Source organism: Meles meles, chromosome 9 (genome assembly GCF_922984935.1).
Source record: "Meles meles chromosome 9, mMelMel3.1 paternal haplotype, whole genome shotgun sequence".
Classification (NCBI taxonomy): domain Eukaryota; kingdom Metazoa; phylum Chordata; class Mammalia; order Carnivora; family Mustelidae; genus Meles; species Meles meles.
In genome coordinates, this window is record NC_060074.1 from 37,144,065 (window position 1) to 37,163,834 (window position 19,770).

Below are 19,770 nucleotides of genomic sequence, written 5' to 3' on the forward strand. Positions count from 1 at the left end.
ACTTTGAGTTGACAACCAGCCTTGAATGTAAGGAAGCTCTAGGTGAGTTGGGTGGGTATTCTCCAGAAAAAAAAAAAAAATGTCCCTAGAGCATGGATAGAAAGGACCTCATTTATTTTCTTTTTTATTTTATTTATTTATTTATTTATTTATTTTTAAGATTTTATTTATTTATTTGACAGACAGAGATCACAAGTAGGCAGAGAGGCAGGCAGAGAGAGAGGAGGAAGCAGGCTCCCTGCACAGCAGAGAGCCCGACGCGGGGCTCGATCCCAGGACCCCGAGACCATGACCTGAGCCGAAGGCAGCGGCCCAACCCACTGGACCTTGAGATCATGACCAGAGCTGAAGGCAGAGGCTTAACCCACTGAGCCACCCAGGCGCCCCCCTCATTTCCTTTAGAATCAGAGACCACAGAAACACTATGTGGGTGGCCTGAGAACAAAGGAGACATACAGGACGTTGGTGTTAGTTTGGATAAAATATGAATTCTGCAACTGTGCCAAGCACTTAGAATTTGCTTTAGGATATGTATTTTTGGTCTTAAGACACTTCACACTTTTGAATGGTGATCATGCATTGTAACTGATGACCCAGTTGCATGAACATTTGGACAACTTGCTATAAAAGACAAGTCTCCTAAAAGACACGAGTCAATGGTAAAGGAAAAGATTTAGTTCTATGATGAAAGTCAAACAGGCCAACCTACTCTTACCTGTTGATTGTTGATAGTAACCCTGCTCCCCAGTATACACAGGAAGCCTCTTGTTTGCAAGGTACTGGTCTTCACCATATTTCCTCTCTAGACCCTCCCTCTTGTTCAAAGACCTTATAATTAGAGTAATATTAGCATTATTTTCCCAAGGAGACACTAAGTTCTCAAAACCTTATCTAGTCATATGGTATAAATTAAATTATATATATATAATTATATATTATAATTATAATTATATAAATATTTTCATTCTTCTTTTAAATTCAACATTATCCTTGTCAGTAGACCTGCTAATAGAATTTTTTTGTGTCCCTGCAACTCATACATTATTTATTTCCATTTGGTAAGAATTTTCTAAACTAAATTTTGTACCATATTCATTTTGCTAATTTAAAAGCTTATTGTAATCCCAAACATAAATTTATTATTTTTAATGCAATATTTTAACATAAAATATTTAAAATTAAACATATAAACTGATACTATTGAAAAATTAGACCTTAATTTTGTTGTCCACTGAAACAAATGCCAGATTGCTTTTTGTTTTAAAAATGAACCATGAGAGACTATAGACTCTGAAAAACAATCTGAGGGTTTTGAAGGGGCGGGGGGGGTGGGAGGTTGGGGGAGCCAGGTGGTGGGTATGATGGAGGGCACGTACTGCATGGAGCAGTGTGTGCATAAACAATGAATTCTGTTATGCTGAAAAGGGAAAAAAAAAAAAAGTAAATGCCTGAGTAGATAAACCCATGTATTAATACCTCTTGTCTTAATTCAGTGTATCATATACTGTGCTTGAATTTTTTTTTCAAAATCCACATTTGTTTTTAAATCTTAGTGACAAAATTGCCACTGGGTCCTTCGATAAGACTTGTAAGCTATGGAGTGTAGAAACGGGAAAATGTTACCATACCTTTAGGGGTCACACAGCAGAAATAGTGAGTATATTTATTTTATTGCATTTTCTTTCTTTCTTTCTTTCTTTCTTTCTTTCTTTCTTTCTTCCTTCCTTCCTTCCTTTTCTATTCTTTTCTTTTTTTTAATAGACTTTATATTTAAGAGCAGTTTTAGATTCACAGCAAAACTGAGTGGAAGATATAGTGGTTTCCCATATATACTCTGCCCTGCCCCAAACATGTCCCATTATCAACAACCCGCACCAAACCTGTACATTCGTTACAACTGATGGACCTACATCAATGCATCATTTTTATTTCTTTTTAGTAATCCATTATACAAGGAGTGGTTCTACCTTTGTGAAAAATTTTCCAATTACATCCAGTATTTTCAGCTTGTATATATTTTATATGGAGGCATTAAAGTAATTTATAAACTATTTGAGTTTTTATATCTTACAGTTGTTGTCAAATACCCATATCCTACATTGACTAAGAAGATGTGCGAAGTGAAAATTGCATTTGAATACCATATCCAGCCTCACTTTTTCTTTTTCAGTGACTTGCTTTTAAAGAACTGACTTAATGAGGGTTGATAAAATTCTTAGAATAGTTTTTAAAGTAACTTTTTTATATCATGTGAAATATTTAGTCTGGTTGTTTTCTGGATATCATTAGAACTCAAATTTGCATAAATAGTTTGCTACTTTAAATAGCTTTCGCTTTTGGGAAGACCTTGCCCTTGGCCAATTCTGCGTTACATCCTATAACAATTAGTGAGTTAATTGGCATCCTATGGGAAAAATGATAGCATTTAAAAATAAACAGGCTGCTTATTTTAGGAATAAATTTATAATTATCCTTCAGATTCATGATGTATTCATCCAATAAGGGCTCATGCTATGTTTAATATTTTTCTAGACACTGGGGGATATGGCAGTGCAAAATTATAACCGACCTGTTAATGGCACTCAGTGTGCACAAAAGACAGTTTTTTGCTAATGTATAAGCCCTTTACGTATATTAGCTTAGTTGCACCTCATCACTACTACCCTAAGAGCTAGAAATTTCCCTATTTTACAGTTGAAGATGCCAAGGCATAGAGAGAGTAAGTAAATGTCCAAACTCTCAAGAAAAACATGATCCTCATTTTCATGCTCCCTTGGAATTTTGAAAAAGTTTTCTTTATATATAGTTCCAAGGAAGACTGATATTTTTCACAGTCAGCAACATCAGTCCAATAATTATTTACTACCTATTGACTATGCGTCGAGCCCTGGCCTATGTGTTTGGCACACCAAATAGAATCACACATGGTTCTTATCCTGCAGGGACTTTGTGGTTCACTGGAGGGAGTAGAGGCATCGATAAGTAAGTTCAGAGATGCACTGTAGCATGTTAGAAGTTGGTGGGGGGTTTAGTGTGGTCACAGAGGGGAGCACCCTGATGGTGGGGATGATAAGGAAAGTCTGTGCAGGTAGATAGCACATTCTCTGGGCAGCGAGAGCTGCACTGGCCAATGCCCAGAGCGGGTGTGCAACAGTGGTGGGTGTTTTCAGCCTCAGATGACTCCATGTGGCCAGAGAAGTACTTGCTAACCTTCCCCCCAACCGATGACGTACACAGAATAGGCCAATATGGCTGTGTACCACACTGGGTGGGGGGTTGGAGGGAGCTGCCTGCTGCTGTGGTCATAAGTGCTGGCTGAGGATCCCTGGTGCTGCCCAGCTGCCTGGGTTAAAGGTACCATGTCTTAGTGCCCTTGCACGGGATTCAAAGCCATATCACGTGGTGAGCGTGATCAGAGTGGGAGAGGCTGGCAAGGCCGTTGTGTTGATTCATATGTTGTGCTAAGGGATTTGTACTTTATCCTGTGGAGAATGCCATGTGTTGAGACGTTTTAGGTGGGAGATAGCGTGGTCATTTTTACTCTTTGGGAAGGTCATTCTTGTGGCAGAATGGTGTATGATCAGAAACAGGGGCTAGCTGGCCATCTTGTTGCTGTGCAAGCAGAGACAACGGAGGCCCGTCGTGAGGCAGGTGAGAGAAAGTGAGAGGCTGGAGTGGAGGAGTTGGAGGGGTTATCAGACAGATGTGAGGCATGAAGGAAAAAAGGGCTCCAGGGTGATTCCCTAACTTCAGAAATGGCAGGGTTTTATATAAAAGGGACAAGCAGGTTTGTGGTCATATGACTTGCATGTCTTAGATTGATCCAAGCTGCCTATGCGATGTCTTCACAGAAGCCTTTTGGGGTTGAACTGAGCATGAGGTCGGGGAAGGAGACGTGGGTGCGTGAGTCACAGGCATCAGGGTGGCCATGGGAACTGCTGAGAATTACAATTTCTGAAAGGAAAAGAGTCAGTAGGGGGTGAAGTGTGATGGCACCTTGAGCACCTGGGGAAGAGAAGAATTCTCCAAGAGATACAAAAAAGAGATAGGAGGTAAAAGAAAAAAAGCAGAGCACCATCAAAGCTGTCAAGAAGGAAGAAAATATGGAGAAGAAAGGAGTCAACACTGCAGGCGTCAGGGAGCCCCAGTGGGGGTGACCAGCAGAGCCTTCCGATCACTTAGTCAGTGGTTCTAGCAGTTGAAATATTGGGGGATGGGCAAGCGGTGATGATGGTACACTATTTTTCCAAGGAATTTGATTGTGAAAGGGGGAAAAAGGTAGCTAAAAATGAGGTACATAGAGTCAAGGGAGGATTTACTTTTATGTGGAAAGAGCTCGAACATATTTATGGGCCATAAGGAGGCACCCAGTATAGACGTAGGGAAAAATGAGTGGGCATGTCTCCAGTAGGAGTGCAGGGCAAAGAGGGTGTCTGAGAAGGGAAAAGGGATCCCTCTGCACCTGACAGTGGAGGGAAAGGAAGAGAGGACCAGGTGAGGAAGTTCCCCCCACAGGTGAGTTTTCTCAGGGAAGTAGTAGAAAGCCAGGTTATCTATGGGGAAGGGATGAGGACAGACAGGGAGCAGAAGTGTGGAAAGGAAGAATGGACAGAGCCAGAGGCACATTCAAGTAAGGAGGGAATGGTGCTGAGGAGACAGCTGTGGAGAAAAGACACGAACGAACAACACCCGCAATCTGCCAGGCAGTTTTCTTAAGCTGAGGGGTAAGGGAGTGCCAACGACTGAGAGAAATGCCAGCTTGATACAGTTGTCAGGAGTCGTACGGACATGGACGGTGCCAGGGAAAGACAAGGAGTGAAGGTACTGAGGACCCTGGAAGGAATGATGCTTCCAGGGTGTCACCTGAATGGGGGGTTGGCCAGGAAAAGGCAGGGGTCTCAGTGAGACAGGAGATATCTGTGTGTGTGGGGGGTGGCTTGGTAAGGATGAAAGTGGAAGCATTGGGAAATCGTTCTGAGAGATGGATGTCCAGGTAGTGAATCTCAGAAAAGTGACACTGAGGTACAGGGTGTGGCCACGGGAGGAATTATGGAAGGGAGTCCAGGGTCATGGGTCTGGGCTACTGGAATGATGGCTCCCATGAAGGCCACCTAGGACTTGCAACTGAGAACGTGAGCCAATAGCCAAAGTCCTTGGCTGGTGAGGAAGCAGGATGGGAAGGACTGTGACATGAACAACAAGGAAGATGGGAGCCAGAGAGCATGAATCACAAAGGAGATGGATTTACTTTTATTCTTGCTCTCCTGTGGTCTGGAAGTGACAAGGCGTGCCCGTGCCTGAACTAGGTGACATGGGAGAGCAAAGAGACCTCTTCTCAAGAGGAGAGTGCTTCAGGATTCAACCTGCAGAACACAGACCACCCAGAGGCCACCCTGGTACCTCACTGCAGAGAATTAGACTGAACCTAAGGCAGTTGCCTCTTGAAGCTTTTCTATACAAAATCAACAATTCAAAACTCTTCTCTTTCTAAAATCTCTTCCATTTCCTGGAATTCAGGTGTGTTTATCCTTCAACCCTCAAAGCACACTTGTGGCCACTGGGAGCATGGACACAACAGCCAAACTGTGGGACATCCAGAATGGAGAGGAGGTGTTCTCTTTAACGGTACGTTCATCCTGTTGCCAGCTTCGAGAGCTCTGCCTCTCCCTAGCTATTCCGTAGCTTAAGCCTATTATGGGGTTTGTTGTTATTCATATTCTTATCACAAAATGAACTCCACATCAGAAGATGTTTTTGAGCTATTGGTTTTCAGACTGTGATGAAAAGGATGTCCCAATTGGTTTGTTGGCGATTCCCGATGACTTTGACGAGGGAGCTGAGGAGGTCTGGGCTTTTTTATTTTGACTAGTTTCCGTCTGTTAAGTCCCACCAAGCGCAGCTTAAAACCTAGTGCTATCTATCCGGTTTAAAGCCAAGGAGGTGGAGGCTGACACTTTCTGGACGAGGCAGAGCTGGAGAAACTTGCCAGAAGATTCCTTAAAACGACAACTGTCCGCACTTTCTTCCACTATCCCTGGTCTCAGAAGCCTCCTGTATTACAAAGTCTGAAATGAAAAGGGATAAGTGGCAGGAGGAGAAAGGCAAAAGGGCACTGCCCAGAGAGCAAGAGCTGGTGGTGTATGTCGACGGGGGTCTCTGTCTGTCACCACCACGTGCTCAGCACTTTCCTCGCACCTGCTCCCTCTGCTTCTTCCCACCCCAGTCCAAACAACAGAACACACACAGGGTGATTCTCTGTGCCAATCAGTCAGAACAGCTAGGTGGGAAACCCAGTTCTTATCCTTTCAAATTATAAATGGATTCCAAATTAGAACTCCTTTCCTAGGAGAGTTTTTTCTAAGAAAGTCAAAATGGACTAGAAAGAGAGAAAAAGCACTCTCTTCAACGAACACCAAGGAATTTTCTCAATTCAGAGTGCCATCCTTAATTAACATAAGTATACACACTCTTCCAGTCTTCATTCTCATCATTTCTGTGGGATGCTGCCTCTTCACTACCTCCTCTTTCAGACCGATGCCCAACAGTCCTTGAAAGGTTGCATCTCCCTTGGCGCACCCACACCTGTCTGCCACCAGACCACACATCTGTTTTGTGCACTTGGAATTTTCATGTTCAGCTACATTTAATGTCTACCATTTGGAATCAACCAGAAATTTGATGTGTAAATGAACATTTTCACTAGTGAAAAAAGTAATGTTAATTTGCTAAAATAATTCAGGAAACAAGGGCCATACTGCAAGCAGAGTCTGCTGCCAGGAGGGGCTTCTTTCCATTGCCTCAGAATGTTTGATGCCACGGCCCTAGACAGTGACCAAGTGAAAGTCAGGCCAAAGGCCAGATATTTATTAACCTGTTTTATGTTAGATCATCTTAAGAGGGGCACCTAGGTTACTCGGTCAGTTAAGGGGTATATTTGGCTCAGGTCGCCATCTCAGGGTCCTGGGGTTGCGCCCTGTGGGTTGGGCTCCCTGTATAGTGGGGAGCCTGCTTCTCCTCCTCTTTCTGCCCCTCCCTACCCAGGTCTTGCTCTCTCTCTCAAATAATTAAAATCTTTTTTAAAAAATCAGCATAAGAATATCCTTTTTTAAAAGTTAAATTTATTTTACAAACTTTTCTATCACCTGCTGTTAACTCATAAAGCATACAGCCTTGCTTTCTTTTTTATTTTTAAGAGACAGAAAGAGAGCAAGAAGAGGGAGGGGCAGAGAGAGAGACAAACAGACCTGCTGAGCAGGTAGCCCTATGCAGGGCTGGATGTCAAGACCCTGAGAGCCAAAACCAACAGTCATGCACTTAACCTTAACAGACTGAACCCAAGTGCCCCAGCCCCTCTTTTTTTTTTTTTTTTTTTTTTTGCATACAGCCTTTTTATTTTTTTTTTGTATTTTTATTTACTTATTTATTTATTTTCAGTGTAACAGTACTCATTGTTTTTGCACCACACCCAGTGTTCCATGCAATACGTGCCCTCCTTAATACCCACCACCTGGCTCCCCCAACATCCCACCCCCCCGTCCCTTCAAAACCCTCAGGTTGTTTTTCAGAGTCCATAGTCTCTCATGGTTCACCTCCCCTTCCAATTTCCCTCAACTCCCTTCTCCTCTCCATCTCCCCCCATGTCTTCCATGTTCTTTGTTATGCTCCACAAATAAGTGAAACCATATGATACTTGACTCTCTCTGCTTGACTTATTTCACTCAGCATAATCTCTTCCAGTCCTGTCCATGTTGCTACAAAAGTTGGGTATTCATCCTTTCTGATGGAGGCATAATACTCCATCGTGTATATGGACCACTTCTTCCTTATCCATTCGTCCATGGAAGGGCATCTTGGTTCTTTCCACAGTTTGGCGACCGTGGCCATTGGTGCTATAAACATTGGGGTACAGATGGCTCTTCTTTTCACTACATCTGTATCTTTGGGGTAAATACCCAGTAGTGCAATTGCAGGGTCATAGGGAAGCTCTATTTTTAATTTCTTGAGGAATCTGCACACTGTTCTCCAAAGTGGCTGCACCAACTTGCATTCCCACCAACAGTGTAAGAGGGTTCCCTTTCTTCACATCCTCTCCAACACACGTTGTTTCCTGTCTTGCTAATTTTGGCCATTTAACTGATGTAAGATGATATCTCAATGTGGTTTTAATTTGAATCTCCCTGATGGCTAGTGATGATGAGCATTTTTTCATGTGTCTGATAGCCATTTGTATGTCTTCATTGGAGAAGTGTCTGTTCATATCTTCTGCCCATTTTTTGATATGATTATCTGTTTTGTGTGTGTTGAGTTTGAGGAGTTCTTTGTAGATCCTGGATATCAACCTTTTGTCTCTACTGTCATTTGCAAATATCTTCTCCCATTCCGTGGGTTGCCTTTTTGTTTTGTTGACTGTTTCCTTTGCTGTGCAGAAGCTTTTGATCTTGATGAAGTCCCAAAAGTTCATTTTCGCTTTTGTTTCCTTTGCCTTTGGAGACATATCTTGAAAGAAGTTGCTGTGGCTGATATCGAAGAGGTTACTGCCTATGTTCTCCTCTAGGATTCTGATGGATTCCTGTCTCACACTGAGGTCTTTTATCCATTTCGAGTTTATCTTTGTGTACGGTGCATACAGCCTTTTTAAAAGTGTTTTCAAGACAATGTGGAAGAAGCCCTCTGATTTCCCACATATTGCCCTCTTCCTGTCCATTAAAACAAACAAACAAAACCTAGTTTTATTTAGTTTTACTAAGTTAAATGGACTTGATTTAAGTGTGTAAGTCAGATTTTAGTGAATTTATGGAATTGTGCAACCTTTACCAAACTCCAGTTTTCAAAATTTCCCCCAAAAGATACCTGGATCTTTTACCTGGATTCATGACAAGAGACCCCAGCCAACCACTAATCTCTTTTCTACCTATAGAGTTTTGCCTTTTCTAGCATTTTCTTTTAAACTAAGAATTGTGCTTTTGTAGAGATTGTTTTTCTGCAGGTAATGCATGACAATATCCATTCTCTTTCCAGGGACATTCCGCTGAAATCATCTCTTTGTCCTTTAATACCTCAGGAAAGAGAATCATCACGGGATCTTTTGATCATACTGTTGCAGTGTGGGAAGCTGATACTGGAAGGTATTCTGTGTCTTTAAGGATTTTTTAATCTGGATCAGAAGGTTAAGAACACCATCTTTGCTATTCATATCTATTAACAGTGCTTTGGACTCTATAGGAAGAGGATACCCCCCAAATAAATTAATTCATTATTTAATTCATTCATTAATCAGAAGTGATATTTCTGATCCAGAAAAAAATGTGTGCTTTCTTGGAATTCTGACCAAATAATGCCACACAGAAACATAAAAGGAGAATGTTAACAATAGCCTGGGTGTATGGCTATTATTCCTTCTGTATACTGTGTAATCAGATTTCAATGGCTTGTCATTATGGCAGGCATGGATCTCATGAGTAAATAAAATCATGGCTAATTTTCCAAATTTAATTTAGTCCAACAACTTCAATTTCCTTCCTAATTATTTTGGGTTCTAGTTGCTGAGAAGTTAACTAAATTAGACTCTGCGTTGGAAAGCTCTACCTTGGACTTACATCTTGATGGAGGGGCTAATTACCAGAGGTAGCAGTCAAGATAGATACACTAAGAAATGAGGGGGAAGGAAGGGCCTTTCAGACATTGGATGGGTAGTTTCTGAACTACCAAGAGGTCTATTGGTCTTGTATAAGAATAATTCCAGGACCTCAGACCAACTGGATTATTTATTAGTCATGGCTTTCTGAAGTCTTAAGTAACGTTGTTATTTTTGAGTGCTTCAAATGTAAGTATATGTTTGCTGAAATGAAATTAATAGCCTAGTTGGCTGTTTCTGAGCTGTACTAGAACCATCTTTGTTTTGTCATCAAAAGTATTATTTTGTGAAAACCACAATTTGATTCACACACCAATGAGCTTGACATCATTATCTGTGCCCTTATCCTGAAGTAGGGCATCTTTCACCATTGTGAATCCTTTCCTTTTGTAGGAAGGTGTATACGTTAATCGGGCATTGTGCTGAGATTAGCAGTGCTTTATTCAACTGGGATTGCTCTCTGATATTAACTGGCTCTATGGACAAAACCTGCATGGTGAGCTCAAGAAATTTCTTTGCTTTACAGTTCTCCCTTGTGCCCTTTTTACTGGGTCAGATATTCATTGAAACATTACCACATTTCAAAGGTGCTGTAAAATTAGGAATTGATTTATAAATAATTGGCATTTTTAAATGTTAACTTTCTGATCCCCCAGGTTTAAAGGAATTATGATGGAGTAAAACCATGTTAATTGAATCAACTGTATCATAAGATCTTATTTTAAAAGACATGTTATTTTTCTTTAATGTCTCTCTGTTCATTTGTTAAACTTTGATTAGAGCGAGTCTTGAGGAGGCTCAAAACAATGTTTCCCTGCCTTTAAGTTTCTGTTGCTAAGAGCTTATGCTCTGGAATTAATATTTGATTACATATGTGATGTATTATAATCTTAATGTACTTTTCATTCTCTAGCCTTATAGTTTTAGATCAAGCTTCTTGTCATTTGATGACCTTCTTATGGAAAGAGGACATTTCCACTCCAATCAGTGAAGCACGCACTTTGAGATTTTTCCTAATATAGTGGCAGATTTGCACTCTCCTTTCTAAATGTCTGTCTCTGGTCTTCTCTTGTCCAGTGTGCCTTGTGAGTTGGTTGGCTGGGGTCTCTTGTCATGAATCCAGGTAAACAACAGAACATGTGGAAATTATACACATGATCTTGGCGTAGTTATTTAGCTAGCCATAAGCATGTCATAATGACTACTTCTTCCCATTTTTGCACTTCAGACAGGAAGTCACAGTCACCTTCTTTGTTTTTTTTTAATTTTTTTTTATTTTATTTTATTTTATTTTTTTGTAGCTGTGGGATGCCACAAATGGAAAATGTGTGGCAACACTAACAGGTCATGATGATGAAATTCTAGACAGCTGTTTCGATTACACTGGAAAACTTATTGCAACTGCTTCAGCCGATGGTAGGTCATCTGTTCATACATTTAATTTGTTTGATAAACATGTATAATTCTATACCATAGATCATCTACCTGATGACCAGCTGTGAGAGACACTACATATACCTCATTCTGTGATGCTGGTCATTACACTATGTTGGTATCATATTCTTGGTAACCACAGGTTACAATGTCTGCGTCATCTCCTTGACAACCACATCTGATGTTACACTGGGTCTTCACATCCCCTCAATGATTATATATAATGGTATATTCTGGGTCATCTCCCTAATCACGCATTATGCTACATCACGTTGACCTCATCAACTTGACCACCATCCATGGCTCTGTAATAAATCTGCATTATCTCCTTTATACCACATGTGCTGCATGTAACACGTATTTGCGATGACATATGTGATGCTTTGTTGTACATCATGTTCTTGTTTACCCCCTAGGAGTCCACACTGGTCTGCATCATTTTACTGATAACTATGGGCTGGTGGTACACTATGTGTACCCCTGTTCACTGAAGACCACAGATGATGCTCCAATACCTCTATGTCATTTCCCTGTTGATCATGTATGCTATTCTATTATGCCCACCTCGTCCCTCCTGGACACATGTTACATGCTCTACCTACTCCAGCCCCAGGTCACCAAGCAAGATACTGCTTTATGTACCATCGTCATCCTGATCACCATGCATGATACACCATACTCAAGTTTTCTTAAAAACCATGTATGATATTGCACTCTACCTATATCTTCTCCTCGATTGCTGTATATGACATATACTACGTCAACATCATTGCCTTGATAACCATGTGTGCTGTGATATTAGAACTCATCTTAATGACAAATATATGTGATACTGCACTGTATCTGTGACATTTCACTGAAAACCATATATAATGCTATGTGATGTCTGCATCATCTCATTGACAACCATCTGTATTGGTATACTACATGTACAGTATGTCCTGCATGATAATTTATGATAATAAACAACAGGTCTTCCTCATAACAGCTATGTATTCCTGACAAGCTTGTAAAATGCTATACAACTTCTGCCTCATTCATTGCCCCCCCATCATTATATCATATCCATGACAACCACATGTGATACTGTGTCTGCATTATCTCCTTAACAACCACATGGGATGCTATACTCAGTCTATGTCATCTCATGCCATCATACAACAATGTGTGATTCTGTTCTATGAGTCATCACCTTGATAATGAAGTAAGATGCTACAGTTTACTACATGTCCTCTTCCTGAAGACTGCAGTTAATGCTACACCAGCCCTGCACCATCCACCTGATGGTCATGTATGGAGCTGTGCTAAGTCTATGTTATCCCTTTAGCGACCAAGTATGAGCTATATTGTCTATGTCATATACCTGACTGTTATGTTTTAATTTATAGTCCTTGTCATTCCCCTTAAAATCATGTATGATGCTACACTATGTCTTCATCTAATCCTTTATAACCATATATAATATTCTACTATACCTTCACCATTTCATAGAAATTTATGTGTGATGCTGTAATATTTCTACCTTACCACCTTGATAAACACATCTTCAAGGTCTGCTATGTCTGGAACCCTTCTTACAAAACTACATGATTCCATGTTATACCTGGATTATATCCTTGAAGTCTGCTTATCATACTATCCTTTAATGTCATCTCCTTCAGTGCTATGTGTGATGTTATTGTGTGTGTCATCTCCACAGTGGGCTCATATGTTATGTTCTCTGTGCCCACAATTAATGAGGTTATGTGATGTTAAAGTGTGTAACTTCACTGACCTCCATGTATGATGCTACACTCGGATTGCCTCATCTCTCTGATAACCACATTATCTCTGACAATTATTAGGATGCCATGCTATTTCTGTGTTATTGCCTTAAAAACATGTATGGTGTTATACTATGTCTGTTTCATGTTCTTCACAGTGACATCTATATCCTCTTCTTGAAAATCATGTGTAATGCTCTACTATGAGAGTTTTCTCAATTACCACACATGAGGCTACATAATATATGCATCATATCCTAGAAAACCATGCTATGTTATATGAAACCTCCCAGACAAGTATGTGTGATTCTTTACTCTCTCATCCCTTTAACAACCCTGTAAGATGCTAGAGGATGTGACTAGATGATTTCTATATCATGTCCATGATAATCATGTATGACACTATACCATATCTGTGCCATTTGGAAAACAGTACGATGATACATTATTTTTGTGTTATTTTCCTATTTTTAAAGCTGAAATCTATGTCTTATATTCCTGATAAGCAACTATGACATTAAATATGTCTTTGTCAAGTTCATTATATCCACATATGATACAAATCACATCTATGTCATCACTCTGATGACCATGTATGACACTATAATATCTGTCATCTCCATGATAATATATGTCACCATGCTACATTTGCATCATTTCCCTAACAACCAAAGTGATGCTACCCTATTTCTGGGTCATTTCCTTGACAACCATATATGAACTTATACTATGTCTCATTGTGTCTCTGACAACAGATGAAGCTATATACTGTATGATGATCTATTGTGGGTAGTCTCTTGACAATCATGTATGATGCCATGAGCATCTTTGCCCTCTGGTCCACCATGTATGCTGCTACAGTATGGCTGTGGTAGGCACATATAATGCTCCCATGTGACTGCATCATCTCTTGGGTAACTGTATTCCTTTGTCAGGGCTGCTATAACAGAATACAACAAACTAAGTGGCTTAAACAACAAGAATTTCTTTTCTCACCATTCTGGAAGCTACAAGTTTGAGATCAAGATGTTGGCAGTCTTGGTTTCTTCTGAGACCTGCAGGTGGCATTTTTCCCTGTGTCTTCATGTGGTTTTCCCTCTCCACGTGTCTGTATCCTCTTCTCTTTTCCTTATAAGGACACCAGCTATATTGGGTTAGGGCCCACTCTAATGAACTCATGTTAACCTATTTCTTCTTTAAATTCTCAAATCTCCCTACTAAGTCAACTTCTAAGATACTCGGGGTTAGGAATTCAACATAGGAGTTTTGTGGGGGACACAAAACTTATATATATATAAGTTTTATATATATAAGGTATAACACCATGTGGGACACACAGCATATTTGCATTTTCTGCCTAAAATCTTCTCTCCTTGTAAATCCCAGGATATGCCATGTCTGACCAGGTCTTTGATAATCATATGTGAGTCTATGCTATAGGTCATCTTTCTGGCAACCACATATCATGCTACACTACGTATCATCTTTTAACCTGCTCTATATGGTCCTACACTGTGACTTCCCCCTGTCCCGATAACCATGGATGATGCCCAGCTATGGGTAAGCTCCCTGAAGACAATAAGTGATGCTTCATGATGTTAGCATCATATCCTTGCCACACTCTGTATCAACTTTAAGTATGTGTTGTTATATGTCATTATGACAGAATGTTTTGATAAATACATGATGCTATGTCATTATTCACGTCTTTGACAACCAACTAGAGAAAGATCCTGTATATGCTATACTATGTATGTCATCTCCTTGATAACCACGTTGAGTGCTACACTATTTTGCATCATCTCCCAGACGACTGTGTTTGATGATATAGTATGTGTTATATCCATGATGGCCTTATTATGATGCTACAATATATCTGTCCCATTGGTTGATGACCCCATATGTTGCTACCCTGGTATGTGCCATCTTTCTGTAGTCCATAGATGACTCTACACACCATCTCCATTATCTTTTTGATGTCATGTATGACGCTATGCTGTTTTCATCTCCTTGACAACCACACATCATGCTTCACTATGTCTGCATCATCTCTGTGATGACCACCTATAACACTATATTATATCTGTGTCACCTCCCCATGAATGTATATCATGCTGTTCTATGATTATGTCATCACCATGTCAGCACACATAAGCTTACACTGTGTCTAAGTCATCTCTTTGATAATCACACATGATGCTTCATTATGTCTAATTCCCTTAATGACTGACCCTATGTGATTCTACATCATGTCCATGTAAACTTAACAGCTATTTAAGAAATTCTAGCAAAAATGGGATGCTTTTTCCAGATACGATTTGTTCTTTGTTTGCCTGCTTTGCTCTTTGTGACTAACATACTGTTAGGTAGTCACATATCCTTTGTGATATAACCAGTTATGGAATTTTGCCAGTGATTCATTTTAATTACACAGTCTTTATTCCAACTTTCTCTCACTTTTCAAAATTACATTTGCATGTTCCCTTATTCACTAGGACTTTTCAAAGGTGATCCTTTGATCATACATAAATTTCTTTCTATATCCTGGAATATAAATGCCCTGAATTTGGAGAACTCTCTTTTTCAGAGTAACTACTTACTTTTTCATCTTACAGAGCTTTACTTTTTAAAATCATACCTCAACTGTAATTAATCTACCCTTTTTATTTTAAATATCATTTTCACTTATACCAAAAAAAAAAATCATTCAAAAAGAAGAGGGAACCTACTTTGTGCCAGGAATTGTTTTAGGAACATGGGATATATCAATGAACAAAAGAGAGAGGAATTCCTTCCCTCATGGAGCTATATTATGGAGGGGGAGCATATGAAGAATACCATATATGTGTTTTCCATAGAATGTTAGAATATAGAGTATAAAGATCATACTTTATATATAGAATATATAGATTATAGAATATAGATTATAGAATATATGAGTTATATATATTCTATATGATATATATTATAAAGAATGTTAAGAGTTTGTCAACACTATGAGGGGAGAAACAAGCAGGGTCTGGGGATCAGGATACTGAGAGATGGATGAGAATTAACTGTAAGTTCAGTAATTCTTCTGTTTTCTCTATCATCTGTTATGTCCCCTATCAGTGATTCCTTTCTTTCCTTGCTCAATAAGACATTACTTCAAAAAACTTTTTTTTTTCTTTTGGTATGTTTTGTAAACCTCTTCTCATTCTGCACCTTCTAAGAAGTCTTGATGCTTGGAGAAATCTTGTTTACTTAACTCTGGTTCTTGCTTCTCATTCCCCTCTTAAAACTGGATCTATTCAACAGGAGTTAGTTGAAACTGTAAAAGTGAAGATAAATGTTTCTTCACATTAATCATATTTTACTTCTTCATTTGAATCATACTCCAGGCTGGATTATTTTTTGTGTCTTATTCATATTTCTATCTTTTAAAAATATAGATTTGGATTATATTATTTCTGTGTTTTCTGAAGTTTAAAAATCTTTTGAGCAATCTGGAGAATTATTATATGCAGGATATTCATTTTTGTTGTATTAACACTTCTTTTTTTAAGAGATATTTATTTGAGAGAGAGAGAGAGAGAGAGAGTGAGCAAGCAAGGGAGGGGCAAAGACAGAAAATCCAAATCAGACTTCCTGCTGAGCACAGAGCCCAATATGGGGCTATACCTCACAACCCTGAGATCATGAGCTTAGCTGAAACCAAGAGTTGGATGCTCAGCTACCTGGGCCACCCAGATGCCCCAAATATTAGCACATTCTTTTTTTAAAAAAAAGATTTTAATGATTTGAGAGAGAGAGAGATCATGAGTAGTGGGGAGGAGCAGAGGAAGAGGGAGAAGCAAATTCCATGCTATCAGGGAACCTGACGTGGGGTTTGATCCTAGGACCCTAGGGTCATGACTTGAACTGCAGGCAGATGCTTAACCTACTGAGCTAACGAGGTGCCCCATTCACACATTCTTAAAACACATTGGTCATTTTAAGGCTTTTGAAATGTTCGACTAGCAAGTTTTATATTTTTAGTCATATTAATTGTAAAATAGCAATTTTCATCTACTTCCCTCTGAAGTTGACATTGTCAGAAGGGCAAGTAAAAATTTTACTAAGATGTTTTGCTCTTCTCTGAATGAAAATTAAGTAACCAAAATTCCCTATCGTTACTAATTTTGCCTCTATGTAATTTTGTATTGTAATAAGAGAGCAGCCTTCATCTGGCCAGAAAAATTTTAACGTTTTTTCTGACAACAATTTTACTATTGCTGTTTTTCTCCTTCTACATTTATTTAACTCCTTCATTCCTTAATTCAAAGGAAATTTCTATACCACTTCTTCCTTCCTTCCTTCCACTCATCCATCCATCCATCCATCCATCCATCCACCTACCCACCCATCCATCCACCCACTTATCCATCCATCCATCCATCCATCCATCCATCCATCCATCCATCTATCCACCCACCCACCCACCCATCTATCCATCCATCCATCCATCCATCCATCCATCCATCCATCCACCCACTCATCCATCCATCCACCTACCCATCCATCCATCCATGCACCTATCCATCCATCCGTCCATCCATCCATCCATCCACCCACCCACCTATCCATCCATCCATCCATCCATCCATCCACCCACCCACCTATCCATCCATCCATCCATCCATCCATCCATCCATCCATCCATCCACCCACCTACCCATCCATTATCCACTTATCGTCTACTAGGAGCTTGGCACTTCTGGCCCCTGGGGATCCACCTACCCATCCATCCATCCATCCACCCACCCACCCACCCACCCATCCAACCACCTACCCACCCATCCACCCACCTACCTATCCATCCATCTACCCATAATCCATCCATTATCCATTTATCATCTACTGGGAGCTTGGCACTTCTGGCCCCTGGGGATACAACAGGGAATAAACCATTCTACCAACTCTTTCCTGGCTTCCCTGATGCCTCTTCTTTGTCCAGCAAGTAGTGGCTGTTGCTCCATTTCAGGAAGGCCTCTTGAACCTTTTGTCACCTTAGACTCCTATTTGGTGTGTGATGCTGGTCTGGCTGCTTGTTTCATCACCAGTCTCTCAAAACTCTTTTTAACTCTCCCTTTCCCATTAAAATCTTTTTCTTTGTGGATTCCTTCCCCCCACCTTTTCTACCTTGGAACCCATCATTTCTTCTAATAAGCTTCGGGCTAGGGGGGCACACTGTTCCCATTCTTCTCCTAGCCTGGCACCAGCTTATATTTGCAGTTTTAGGTGGTGGCTGTCACTGTAGGCAAGAAGACAAGCAGCACAGAACCTGGACGTCAGAGGGATGGATATTACATAATTCAGGGCACATGGCTCAAAAGTTCTGTATTTCAGACAAATTGATATGTATTTCCACTCTTTCAAAAAGGAACAGCAAGAGTTTTCAGTGCAGCCACAAGAAAATGCATTACCAAATTGGAAGGCCATGAAGGAGAAATTTCAAAGGTGAGTTGCTTTCTCACTTGGAGCAATTTAGTTTTAAAAAGATAGCGTGCTTAGTGTAAATAGATCTGTTGCCACTAGGGTTTGTCCAATTATCTCATTCTTTCTAGAAATCAGCTACCTAAAAACTATATTTTTAAGTGGGACCTCAAACTTAGCATAATAAATCATTCCTGAAACCTTTTAAAAACTATAAAACAACATTTTTTTCAGCCATCAGCAAAAGATTGAGTTTGTTGAAAATACTTATTAAAGCTATTTAAGAAACTCATGAAGTGCTTTTCTTGGTCCCAGCAGACACACAAGTATGTATTATGCAAAAAAAAATGCTGTGCAGTGAGTATCAAGTGTTTTGTAAATTAGATGCAATTGAGAAAGTATTTCTTGGAAATATTTAACACTTAACAGAGTTTAAAATGACCTACTTTGAAACTTCAAAGCTGTAGCTTAGGATTTTGTCTAACTTCCTCCCACAAGCTGATTCACAGAGCAGGGCCTTCCAGTCAGTAATTTGAGGTTTAGCTGTGTCCTTCAAAAACTCTGGAAAGGTCGGAAGTTGGTGACTCTCAGCTTCCACACAGCTCAGCCCAGTTCCTTGATCTCGTACCTGAGATCAGATTTGCTCCTTCCTTTTAAAGGATCAGGTTGATGGCTTCAGGTCCTGGAAAGCTGCCCCTGGACCCTGGAACCGCCCTCTGTTGTGCTCTCTCTACCTCTCCCTCCTCTGCACCTGCCACTGTGGGAGCCTCTGACCTTCAGTTGGTCTCTGAGGCTGCACTAAACACATCTCCTCCATAGGCTACGAGGCCTTAGGGCCTGACAGGAAGAGAGATGGGGAAATATGGATGTGGGACCAGCCTGGGAAGAGAACCCAGGCCTTGTTGCTGAGTGACTGGTCTAATAACCATTGACATGCATGATGTGGCCCACTCAACAAACACGTATTTTTGTGCATATGTGAATATAAAGGGTTCTCTCACTCTATATTGCATTTTAGGATATGTGATACATTACTTATTGAATTGCCATTCAGCAATGGCATTTCTATGGGTTAGAAAGTTAAGGTATTCATTTATTCATTCATTCATTCACTCAAGAAATGCTTTTTGAGAGCTTTCCCTGTGCTAGGCATTGTACTGACGACACAGGGAAAAAAAAAGCCATGCTCTTGAGCTTTGTCCTCATCAACCTTCAATCATACAGGATGTGACCCAAGTCATTGTCTTATGATGATTTAGAGAGCGTTATAAGCATGGAACCCAAAGGAATAGTGAACTAACCATTTCCTTTGACAGTTGCCCAGATACCATATGACAACTCTTGACACATGGGAGGTACCAAGGAAATATTTATAGAACCTACTTTACTTTGAATGGAAGTAGAACAAAAGTCCCCCCAACATTCACTCATTCTGAGGCACAGATTGAAAGAGGATCTATATGCTTTTGATTAGAGAAAGTTGAG

The 19,770-nt window shown here is 40.1% G+C and overlaps 1 protein-coding gene across 1 annotated transcript in view; it reads left to right on the forward strand.

Moving 5' to 3' along the window:
- DAW1 (dynein assembly factor with WD repeats 1) overlaps nucleotides 1–19,770 on the forward strand; it is a 44,307-nt gene that overhangs the window by 21,762 nt on the left and 2,775 nt on the right. Inside the window, exons 6-11 of the mRNA XM_046019604.1 lie at nucleotides 1,554–1,653; nucleotides 5,518–5,625; nucleotides 9,019–9,125; nucleotides 10,028–10,130; nucleotides 10,936–11,050; nucleotides 18,233–18,309. Coding sequence (XP_045875560.1) covers nucleotides 1,554–1,653; nucleotides 5,518–5,625; nucleotides 9,019–9,125; nucleotides 10,028–10,130; nucleotides 10,936–11,050; nucleotides 18,233–18,309 — 610 coding nt within the window. The remainder of the gene's footprint in view (nucleotides 1–1,553; nucleotides 1,654–5,517; nucleotides 5,626–9,018; nucleotides 9,126–10,027; nucleotides 10,131–10,935; nucleotides 11,051–18,232; nucleotides 18,310–19,770) is intronic.